Source organism: Prionailurus viverrinus, chromosome A1 (genome assembly GCF_022837055.1).
Source record: "Prionailurus viverrinus isolate Anna chromosome A1, UM_Priviv_1.0, whole genome shotgun sequence".
In the NCBI taxonomy this organism is placed as follows: Eukaryota; Metazoa; Chordata; class Mammalia; order Carnivora; family Felidae; genus Prionailurus; species Prionailurus viverrinus.
In genome coordinates this window covers 5,571,843-5,584,158 of record NC_062561.1, presented here as the reverse complement: position 1 = coordinate 5,584,158, position 12,316 = coordinate 5,571,843, and the positions used below count along the sequence as shown (strand labels likewise).

Here is a 12,316-nt window from a genome sequence, read left to right as displayed (position 1 = left end):
GAGATCCTCGCCTCAAACGGTTATTAAAAATAAAGTTTAGAATTCCTAGCATTTAAACTCTCCAGGCAACTGGAAAGAAAACGGGCTCTCGGAGCCAGAATGGATGAAACCTACAAGCTATAAACCTGAGCCCTCGCTCTCATTAGATTTTAGGTATGTTTTTCTTCTAAAATGTGTTCTTGTGATCTCTAGGTCTGCAGAACCGAGGGGGAAAAATCGTGAACAACTGGCACCAGGGGGACCGCAGAGCTACTTGCTGACAGTTGAGGTCATGAAGCTGTTACCATGCTCCAGCGCCTTCATGGGAAACCAGAAGAGGATGAGGGAGTGGACCAAGGCGTTGATGCAGTGACCCCAGAAAACCTAAGGGAAAACAAACCAAGGGAGTCAGGAGCTGCCCACAACTCTTGACCTCTGCGCAACTCAACAGACGGCTCATTGTGAAGGATACTGGCAGGGTGCTGCGTCACTGCAGAAGCACCGTATTATTCTTGAAGTTAAAAAAAAAATACCTATTTCCTCGTTTTTACGTACAAATGACTGGATGATCTCCAGATAATATCACCTTACTACAAAGACCTGAATGTATATGGCCATATACATAGAGCAATATACAATCTGTCCACATCCAAAAAAATGACTTACAATCCTTTTTTTAAATAATCATAAAAAAGACAACACAATTTTACAATCATCTAGAAAGAGAAGGGTATTAGGTCAAAATTGTTAACAAGAGACAGAAATGTTTTGAAAACACTGAAAACGCCTTAAATGTGGATTCCTACACCGCGCTCTCACTGTTTTGTTTTGCTTTTTGAAATCCCTCCCGTGCAACTTGCTCACTTCTAGGAGTTTGGTTAGTATCATGCACGTTTAAAACTCTTTAACACTTGAAAGGTCAAACAAGAGAACGCAAAGTTTAGTTTCTTCCAAACCAGAGTTTCATAAATGCATTTCGAGGATCTCTTTAACTACTGAGATGACCGAACTACCATACTGACACCAGCTTGAGTTTATTCAAACATCTACAGATTGTTCCGGGGACTGTCCTATAGTTTGATCCTAAGTAGTGGTGGGGAGACAGACAATAATGAAAAAAAAATGATAAGACAATGGGATTTTCCCATTTGAAAAGTTCATTTTTTTCCTGCCTTTTCCCTGACCTCCTCACCTCACCTATCCCCTCAAAAGAAAAAAAAAAAAATCTTCAAGGTGTCTGCAAATAAGTCTCACCCTGTCACCCTTACCAAGGCCCCGGTGGCTACCCAAGCAAATCATGCTCACAACCAGCGCCCTGTATTTTAACTGACCGCTGTTAAAATGTTAAAATGAACCTCTGTTTCAACCCCCTAATCCCCTCCTGCACAAAAATCTAAGACAGAAACATGGCAAAGGAGGCATCCTGCACCAAACCAGGCACAGGTCTTCCCTTCTGGCCAGTGAGACTCAACCACCCGGCCGCTTAGCTGTGACTGGCAGACCCTGGGAGGTCCCCTTAGCCAGGCTTGACGGCAGAATCCCGGCAACACCTAGCCTAACCCAGCTTCCGCTCGGCCCTCTGCAGGACTGCTTAGGTCTAGATGCCTTTTAGGCATCTTTTAGGTCTAGGTGCCTTCTCTCTTCTGGTTGATTCTCCAGGCTGAAAAAGAAATACCCACCACTGCCTTGATTCCCGTGTTGACATCTGGCCAATTCTGCTCACTGACTAAAGGAACCTTTTCTTTTAACTGAAAAACCAAGCCACAGGTGGCGAGAAGGCTCCGTTAGGGAAGCTCCCCACCGGCCTCATCATGGGGCTTTATGAAGGGAAGGGGAGTCTCTGACGGCTGATCCCACAGGACCCAGGGCCATGGGTGCCGCTGGCCAGACCAATGTCAAAGGCACACGGGGACAAGAGCAAAGGAGTCGGCAAACAGGAACTGAACGTGCAACACGGAAGCTTCCTTTCCGACTCGGCATCTGGAATTCACCGGCTGGCTATACTTTGGAGAGGGCTGGGGCCTCGACTCTTCTCCAATGTTCTCTCTGATCTCTCAGGCAGGTAACTAGAGCCGGAAGACGAAGCGCGCCCCTTACGCGCTTCTGAGGCGACGACTGTGGGCGAGCGTCATTTACCTTTGTGTTGAAGCCTTCTGCGTTCTGGGTGATCTTGTAGAGCTGTGGGAACCTGAGCATGCTCTCCTGGGTGCAAGACCTCTCGAAGATTCCCAGGGTGAAGGGTGGCAACGCTGTGAAAATCTGTGTGGAGAACAACGAGCCATTAAAAGAGGCCTTCCCGAGTGTTTCGCTTCCACGGAACGATGACTTAGTTTTCAGTCAAGTCCAGACCTGAGCCTCAGTGATTCACAGCTCCCCAGGCACCCTCCAAACAAAGAGAATACACGAGAGACCGTTTTTACTTGTTACTCCATCAGCATAAAACGAATGCACTGGACGCGAAACACAACACCATAAATATCTGATTAGCTAAGAAACCACGTTCAATTAACAACTACCTTCCTTTGTCAAGCGAGCGGTGGTTTCGGTGGCTTTGTGGGGTGCTGCGCCTTCCTGTTAGCGTCGCCGAGGCACGATTTTACAACTTCCCATCCTGATTTTATACTCAAATTTCAGGAAGCACGAGGTACTTCACCCATTTATTCATCTGACAGACATTTCTTGGGAATGAATTATGGGCCAGACGCCGTGATAAGCACCAGGAAGAATATGTACAGAAGGAGGAGGAAAGGCAGCAGGTCCCTGACCCGCAGGAGCTCTGTCTACTGCAGGGCTGGAGACGGGCGGCAGGCAGCCGGCGTATAAATAAACACCTACGAGTCGGTGCTCTGCGAAATGACTCATGGGGGAGATGATGGGGAAGGAGAAGGGAAAGTCAGGAAAGTCAGGGTTCCGGGACCAAAGAGTGCCTGACCTGTAAGGTACTGGACCTACAGGATTTGGCGGGATGAAGAGGGAGGCCGGGGAGAGGGGCGCAGAAGGGAACACTCCCGTGAATCGAGCACCCCTCGCAAAGCTTCAGGTAGGAACACAGGTGGCACGTTCGGGGGTGGGGTGAGGACTCCTGAGACTTCCGGCACGGTGGCTGGCTGAGGACGGGGCACAAGACGAGGCTGGGAAGGAGACAGAGCAACCTGCCACGACAACGGGTCTCCTGGTGCCTGCTGAGACCACAACCCTTACCTGTAATCTACAGGGGACTGGCACGCCCCTGACTGCGTCTGGGAAAGAGAAAGCCAGATCCTAAAGAAGAAATTGGGACTCAGCGTGCCATTTCAGCCCGGAAAGGAAGGCCATTCTCTTACGTGGTTCTGGGAAGAGGTCACAGGCCGGGTCACTCACTGCTCAGCATCAGCACCGAGCAAATCCCTGCCCACAAACTCAGCAAACTCTCAAGCCCGTGGGAACTGGATGCGTGTCTCTGAGAGCTCTGTGTCACCAGCTACCCGGAGCCCGAGTCCAGATAAATAAGCCTTTTCCAAATCTATTAGGATAAAACAATCGGAGATGTGGTGGAATAAGGCCCACAAAACTCCCACGATCCTCATTCACCCTGGAGCAGAAAGGAAACCGGCCCTGGGGATCTCAACCTCCTCCAGATTTCAAGGATAAGAGGATCGAGAGGGCTGGCACTCGGCCCTCTCACAATAACACAAGTTATCTGTTTAAGGGAGGTGCTCCCAGCCAACATCTCAGAACCCGTGCACAGCTGTACGTCCACGCACCCGCGTTGTTCCGCTTATACGTGCTTTCACGCGTGCTTCATGTTCCCGTCCTTATTGCTTCTTTTCCTTTTTTACGGGACTTTCTACCCACTTCACATCGACCCTCCTTCACCAGTGGCCAACCCCCCAGTAGGACCTATCATATTCTCACCGTGCTTTAACACACCACACACATAGATCATTCTTTGTTGTCGTTTTTTAAATTCTTTTTAACGTTTACTTATTTTTGAGAGAGAGAGAGAGAGAGTGAGAGAGCGCATGAGCAGGGGAGGGGCAGAGAGAGAGGGAGACACAGAATCCGAAGCAGGCTCCAGGCTCCGAGCTGTCAGCACAGGGCTTGATGCAAGGCTCCAACTCACAAACTGTGAGATCATGACCTGAGACGAAGTCGGACGCTTAACCGAGGGAGCCACCCAGGCGCCCCCATTCTCTGTTTTATAGAAACAAATTTTTCTTCGTGTTTTTCTCGCAAAACAATACATCATGGGATGCTTCACATGTCCCCTGGGTTTGACACTAAAGCAGTATTTGTCCCCCCCACACAGTGATTCATAATACGGAGGCTCCGTATTTTTTCAGCCATTCGCCTACAGATAGGTATTCCTTTGTTTCCGCACACATTACGTAATAAACGTCCATAATGTATCATAACAAAGATACCTTTATCTTTTATTTCTGTGGGAAGGATTCCCAGAAATAGGGTTGCAGGGTAAAAAGATACATGTTAAATTTTACAAGATGTTTGCTCAGTGGTTTCCAAAAAAGTTTCCAATCATTTACCCTTCCCTTCATGAAGGACAACAGTAATCTTGTCCCTGCTTCCCCAGCAGCACTGGGTGTTACATTTAACATCCTCCAGGCTAAAAAATTAAAGATATTAATTCTTACCTAAAAGGAAACTTACATTTCCCTGACTACCAACACGTGTCAGCGTGTTTTTATATATTTGTTGGACATTTGGGTTTGCAATTCTGTGAACGGTCTAGTCAGGTCCTTTGTCCATTTTCTACTTGTGGTTTATCCACTTTTTAAGAGTACTTGGAGTATAACAGATACCAACTCTGTCTTTAATCCAGATGCACTGTCTCCTGGCTTTCTTTATGGTTTCTCTTGTCATATAAAAGCGCTTAAGTTTTCTATGGTCAAGAATAGCTCTGAGTGCCCAATTATTGTTATCAAAGTTTTTAGGAATTTCTTGCAGGAATCTTACAGTTTCACTTTCCACACGTAAGTCTTAACGTATCTGGAATTTATTTATCTATGTGGCATAAGATAGGCATCCAGTTTTATTTTATTTTTTCCAAATAAAGAGCCAGTTGTCAGAACACAATTAATCCAAACTCTTCCTAAAATAGCACCTTTGACGTTTATTTAATTCTCACATATTGTAGATCTGGAATCCCAAACTGGAATTTACTTCTGGATTCTCTAACTTATTGGTGCAGTTTCATGTAAGGATCATATTGATTTGGTTACAACAGGTTTATAGTATGGTCTGAAGTTAAAAAAAAAATTTTTTTTTAATGTTTATTTATTCTTTGAGAGAGGCAGAGACAGAGAGACAGAGAGTGAGAGGGGGAGGGGCAGAGAGAGAGGGAGACACAGAATCCGAAGCAGGCTCCAGGCTCTGAGCTGTCAGCACAGAGCCTGACGCGGGGCTTGAACTCATGAGCCATGAGATCACGACCTGAGCCAAAGTCGGTCGCTCAACCAACTGAGCCGCCCAGGCACCCCAATATTGTCTGATGTTTAGTGACAAGAAGTTGACCCTTGTGATTCCTCTTTTGTACTCTGCGTATTTGTTCTCAAGTACTTGTTAATTTCACTTATACTTCGATATCATTTTGAAAAACCTCCCCCCCCCCCCCCCCCCGCTCCCCCGGCCCCAATCACTGGGATTCTATTTGGAATTACACATATTTATGTATCAATTTAGAGGAGTTTTTTTTTTTTTTATGACACTGTCTTCTCATACAAGAGAATAATATCCCTTGATAGCTGTTCTCTATTTTGTATACTTCAGTAAGGTTTTGGATTTCTTTTTCTATTTGGTCTATAAAAATTACTCCTACACAATGTATATGAAAGGAATTACTACTCCTTTGCATTTCTAAGTCTCCTTGCTAGAGTTAAAAAAGCTATCGATTGTTAGGATAGAAAGAAGTTACTGGTTATGGATCTAGTCACCTTATGAATTCTCCTATAATTCTAGTATTTATTGATATGTTTGGGGTTTTATAGATATACAGCCATATGTGAACACATTTAAAAGGCCACTTTTTGTGTGCATATTTGTAGAAGCACAGAAGTCATTTTTTTTTCGAGTAATAGTTTTTAAATTTTCTTGGCAATTGCTGAAAATTCCAAAACCAGTGCTGAATTATATGGTGATTTCAGGCATCCCTGACTAATTTCTTATTTAAAATGAAATCGTTTAAGAATTTTACCATTTATGGTAACATGCTACTGTTTTTTTTTTTAAATAAATAGTCTGGATTATAGTTGATTGGCTTCTTTCTTTCCCATTTTACTTAAGAGTCCTTATTTGGGGAGTGGCAGCTGACTTGCCTCAAATACTTTCTCAGCATCCACTGATGGGATCATGTTTTTCTTTTTTCTTTTGTTGATATTCAGAAAGATTTAAAAATTTTGAACCTCCTGTATTCCTGAAATAAATCCTACTTGGTCAAATATTTTACTCTTTTGATACACTCTTGAACTCTATTTGCTGATAATTTATTGAGAATTTTTATATTTCTGTTTACAAATGAGGCTGGCCCATAGTTTTTTCCTTCAAATGATGCTGGCTTGGTAAGATTAAATAAGATAATTTTTCAAACAGTTTAAAGCACATTAAGAGTTACCTCCATAAAATAAGAGATGAAATCTAGCTGAAATCCATCTGATCATGGTGGTTCTTGTCACTATAAAATAAAATGATGTAGAAATTTGACTGTAGATATGATGGGAATCCAATGGATGGCATTCATTCATTATTTGGAGAGATTTAAGAGTTTCAGGTCAGTTTTTATGCTATTTAATCTGCTATGATAAACCATGACTCGCTACTTTAGCTGGCCTGGGGAATCAAATCTAAAGAGCATATACAGAAGAAGAAAAAGTAAGACAGAAATGCTGTTTGGAGGAAATGGAAAGAGGAAATCCAGCCCAACACAGGGGTCACTAGTGAACGTCTCAGACGTCCCAAACTGTCCCAAACTCAGAGACCCTTGTACTGGGTCTCTGTGCACTGAGGCAGGAGTGGGGAAAAAAAAAAACCTGCTAACTAGGACATTATTGGAACAACAATGGCAAAACTGGAATATGAACTAATAAGGATCAGAGAATAGTACCACATCCATTCTAAATTTTAGATTTTGATCATTATACTGTGGTTATATAAGAGAATGGTCTTAGCAACTGCGTTCCAAAGCATTAAGCAGTAAGAAGCCTGATGTCTTATTTTCAACTGGTTCAAAAATAATTGTGTTGGTGTGTGTGTATGCATGAGGGCCTGTGGGGGTGCGTGCGTGCACATGCGTGCTTGTGGGTGTGTGCATGCGTGCCCTTGGCGGGTGTTTGCACATATGTACGCGTAAGGAGACAGAAATACAAATGAGGGCAAAATGGTAATGATCGATGAATGTGAATACAGGAGTTCTTTGTACTCTTTTTGCAATATTTCTCTTAGTTTCAATTTATTTCAAACAAAAATTACCAGAACAGGGGGGCCTGGGTAGCTCAGTTGGTTGGGCGTCCGACTTTGGCTCAGGTCATGGTCTCATGGTCTGTGAGTTCGAGCCCCGTGTCAGGCTCTGTGCTGACAGCTCAGAGCCTGGAGCCTGCTTTGGATTCTGTGTGTCTCTCTCTCTCTGCCCCTCCCCCACTAGTGCTCTGTCTCTCTCTCTCAAAAATAAACATTAAAAAAAATTTTTTTTTTTAAAAAGTTACCAGAACAATTTCTATGGAGACAAACTTCCATGTTCTCAAAAGGTTTGGCCCTTCCAGCACGACTGACTTCTGGAGGCCAGAACCCCTCTGACTTCACAGATCCTTGACTGTCCCAGGTCTGCATGGTGGCTCCCTCCAACACCTGTGCTGTGGTCTTAGTGACAGACGTGCAGGGCCATTTTACCTTGAAATTTACTTCTCTAGTGCAATATCCTCCTTTCTATAGTCTGGGGGACACAAAGAGCACACAACACATCCCCAGCCCTAGGGATCAAAGGTCACTGTGGGTCGTAACCTTTCATATGCACAACCATCGTTAAAAAACTGTGTTCAAACTTTTGTGTTCTATCTCTGAGAAGCTCTGATGGGGCTCAGTCATCCGCATCTTCACACAAATCCTGGTTAAGCGGTGTGAGGACCACATTCTGACCAACACTGTCCAAGCCTATCAGCATCTTATGCATAGCAGGCCCTCAACGCAAGTTTGTTGGATTGATGTGAATTGTCCACGGCTGCACACAGCTAAGTGAAGAATCCAGCTCTCAGGCCTGAACACAAAAGGGGGGCTGACCTCCACGCATCATCCAACCAGGCGACACTACACCAGTCCTTAGCTCTCAAGCAGAGTCTCACGGGTTTCAGCTTCCTATTTATAAGTCCGTATGCGGGCATGGATGTGGCCCCTTCTAGCACTAAATCATTATGGAGCAGAGACTAATTTTCATCTGCCCCAAACAGTTTTAGGTCCTGCAAAGTTAGCAATCTGTCCGAGAGGAGGTCCTTGAGCCGCTATCCATGTGGTAGGTGAGTTAGAACAGCTGTTCCAGCACAGGTGAGAAACGGGCATTGATTCGGCCCCATTCTCACCACCTGTCACCTTTGCCTTTTGAGCCTACGTATTAGCGATAAATGCGCCAGCATACTTAGCAGCTAGCAGCACACCGACTAACTCACCAAGACTGTTTAAACCCAAGATAAGATCTGAACTCAGGCCCAGTGGCAGCTTAGTCTACCCATTTGACCCTCTTAACCCGTCAAGCTACACAGGGCTGGGACAACCTATCAAATGCAGCATTTTATACCTGGAACCTTGCATGGTAGCTACTGAAAAAGAAGAAAAAAAAAAAAAAGATTGTGTGAGCCGATGACTAGAACATCCAGCCAAAAATGTATATACAAGGTATAAATATTTATAGCCCCACAATGTACACTGTATGTCTGGTAAGTTCCATCTATAGCTTCCTATGATGGCTGTTTCTGACTACAAACTCCCACAGGGCAGGCGATGCCAGAGTTAGCGTCCAAAAGAAGTGGGAAAGCGTAACTCGCGATGTTGCGTACCGGGGTCTCTAGAGCACCAGGCTACAGCGCCCTGGTTCTTCCTGCCAGAAAAACAAACAGCTAAGTAGCTATACTTCGCCATTTGGGCTTATGGTTTCTATTTCTTTCTAGCTTTTGAATCCACTATAGTGAAGTAATGAAAAAAGAACTCTAAAATCATGAAAAATACCAAACAAGCTGATTATCATTCACCATGGGAGCTGGAAGTCAGCGTTCATTATTGTAGCACTAGCTGTGGAAGACAACATTCTCCCACAAGGACAGATACTCTTCTAAGAAGGACAAAATGGACACCGGGTTACATACTCTACGTGCATTATCTATGTTTAAGAATTCAGAAATAAAATGACGAAGCGGAATAGGCTTAGATGTAGCTCAGAAATTTTTACTTGAGCTAAAAACACGGAAATGTTGTGCAGGCATTTAGTCAGGAGGTAACAAGGGTCTATTATCAAGATATATGGGTTAATAATTTCATGGGGTTATTCAAGAATGATCTGCTATGATTGAAACCATGTGTGGAGAGCCTGGGCTTCTGCGGGATGTGTCGCAGCAACAAAGGCTCTAAAGATGTATTTGTGCTGCCCGCTATGTATACAGATGATTGACTTAGATACACTTCCCAGACGTAAACAGTAAAGGAATGTCACTGAAGTTTCGCATGCTATCAGATAGAGATAGGGAATGCTTACCACATTGTACAAGCCGATGCACCAGCGTTCAAATAAAATCTGCCCAGAAAATCCATTAACAAAGGCGAACCAAAGCTGAAAGAGAAGAAAGTTCAAGAAGTTTTATATCAATATTGACCTAAATGTTTCCATTCACTGAAGAAGGAGTGGGGGGAATGTGGACCACCAGCTGGACACAGCTGCTGAGGGATAAAGAGCCACAGGACGTGGTGGTCGTTCTTCCATAAAAAACAAGTTCCCGATATTACGGGTACTGGTATTTTAAGGACAATTTATATTTAACGCATATATCAATTTTAAGAGGTAATATGTACATCTTTACAGAAAAGCAACTTATATTTCATTTACATTGAATATGTTTCGTGGCAACGCTTTCTCATTGACTGGAAGAGTCTCAGAATTTCCCCATGGAGTTGATTTGATCAAGGTGATTTATCTTTGTAGGACTTTCAAACAGATAAAAACCATAAATAAAAAAAACAAAAACCCCTCTGCTGGTCACTTATGTTCTTAGCTCATAAAATAGTGACCCTCCTCAATCAAACATCCACCACCTCAGCAAAGGTCAAAACACAGTAATACAAAAGGAACATGCTCAAATCATCTTCTTGAGTAACATGGGTGTATAAATAAATTAAATGTCGACGATTATTTAGGTCTTCAAGTAGACTATAATTCTAATTGATCGAGCAAGACTGACATAAAAACAACTGCAGAGCAAAATACCAGGGGATAAAAATATGTTAGAGAAGGAGCCGTCAGACGGGCATAACCAGGAGAAGATGTGCAGCAATGACAGTGCAACAGCAAAGGGGTGGGCCATCGCGAGGATGGACAAAACCCTGATTTAGAAGGGAGCGAATATGGAAGCACGGAATACAACATGCTGCTGTTTCAAAAGTCATCTAAATTTACGGGATACAACAGGATTCCAGTGATCTGGGGCTAGACTTTAAAGCATCCCACGGGAATCACAGAATTCACCTTAGTGGTATAAAAATCATGACAGACTGAATCCATTACTATGGGAGAAATAGACGGGCAACACAGAACAGCTACCCCATGATAATAAGAGTTGAGACCAACTCTGCTACGAAAATTTTGCCGAGTCTGATTTTTCAAAATCAGCTTCTAGAGAAAGGAACCGTTGCCTATGTTGCACAACCGTACGGAATGCGATAGCTAGGACAAAGGATTCACCGAGTCCCAACAGGGTCGAATGAAATACACCTCAATTCAATTGCCAGATGAAGTGTTCTTAAGCATAGCTTTGGTTATCTCATCCCCTAGTTCAAAAAACTACTAGGGATCCCTCCTAAATCTAAGATAAGCTTGCTGACCTTGCGGACCCTCAAAAGTCCTCCCACACGCTTATTCACTCTTAAATCCAACTGTCTCCCAAGAGGCCCCCATGAGGCCTGGCTGTTCTCTGTCAAGAAACACTGACAGGGAACTAAGAATCAGAAGTTTATGCTGTGTTCTGCACTCAGAATATTTTTACAACACCTGTTCGAATATCAGCTGTCCCTAAAACAACAATTCCAACCACTCGAGGCCTTGGTAATCAATAGTTCGGCCAAACTTTTAGCGCGAGGAGAGCCTGGGTCCACATCGGACTCCAGCATATTTGTAAACTGTTTCAAGAGTTTTCACTTTATTTTCCCAAGATTGTGTTATACTTTTACATTCTCCTATTCAAATCAGTGAGCGAACACTGATAAATATCTAATGAACACCTAATTATTATATTGCTTAATTCTGTTGATTTATATTCTTTTGTTGAAGGTAGTGATATTTCTACCGCTCTCCCCTCTTCTAATATCAACTGAAAACAGCAAAAGTAATTGAAAATAGCAAATGGCTATTTTCTTTTTTTTAATGTTTACTTATTTATTTTGGGGAGGGAAGGGAAGAGAGAGAGGGGGAGAGAGAATCCCAAGCAGGCTCTGTGCTATCAGCACTGTGAGATCATGACCTGAGCTGAAATCAAGAGTCAGACGCTTAACTGACTGAGCCACCCAGGCACCCCAGAATCAGCTATTTTCAATGAAACTATAGGATAGGCTTTATTAAAACTACACATGACACAGCATAGAAATAATACAAGATAGGCTCAAACAAGGGGGACTGCCAACAGCAGAGTAAAATACCTACAGAGTAAAAAATTTTCCAGGAAACAGGGCAACAATCCAAGAAATCGCTGACCAACTCTCATTTAAAGGGAGAAATCTAGGGGCACCTGGGTGGCTCCGTCGGTTAAGCATCTGACTTCGGCTCAGGTCATGATCTCACAGTTCATGGGTTCGAGCCCCGCGTCAGGCTCTATGCTGACAGCTCAGAGCCTGGAGCGTGCTTCGGATTCTGCGTCTCCCTCGCTCTCTGCCCCTCCCCCACTCATGCTCTGTCTCTCTTGCTCTCAAAAATAAATAAAACGTTAAAAGAAAACGTTCAAGGGAGAAATCTAGAGGCAGGGACAAGTCACGGCTGAGGTCCCTTGTCCCATTCACCCCAGCAAGCAAACGGAGGTTGAAGGACAATGTACACACATATGCCGTTTCCCCCCAAGAAGCAAGCGAGGAGGATGGAAGGGTAAAGTTGGGAGCAGAAATG

At 43.8% G+C, this 12,316-nt stretch overlaps 1 protein-coding gene across 12 annotated transcripts in view; it reads right to left on the bottom strand.

Moving 5' to 3' along the window:
• The window catches only part of LOC125172019 (phospholipid-transporting ATPase IB), a 647,472-nt gene that overhangs the window by 197,831 nt on the left and 437,325 nt on the right, over positions 1-12,316 (bottom strand). For all 12 annotated transcript variants that reach the window (XM_047869466.1, XM_047869485.1, XM_047869458.1 and 9 more), the window contains 3 exons: positions 9,707-9,781; positions 2,116-2,238; positions 285-363 (listed from right to left, as the gene is read on the bottom strand). In XM_047869466.1, coding sequence (XP_047725422.1) covers positions 285-363; positions 2,116-2,238; positions 9,707-9,781 — 277 coding nt within the window. The remainder of the gene's footprint in view (positions 1-284; positions 364-2,115; positions 2,239-9,706; positions 9,782-12,316) is intronic.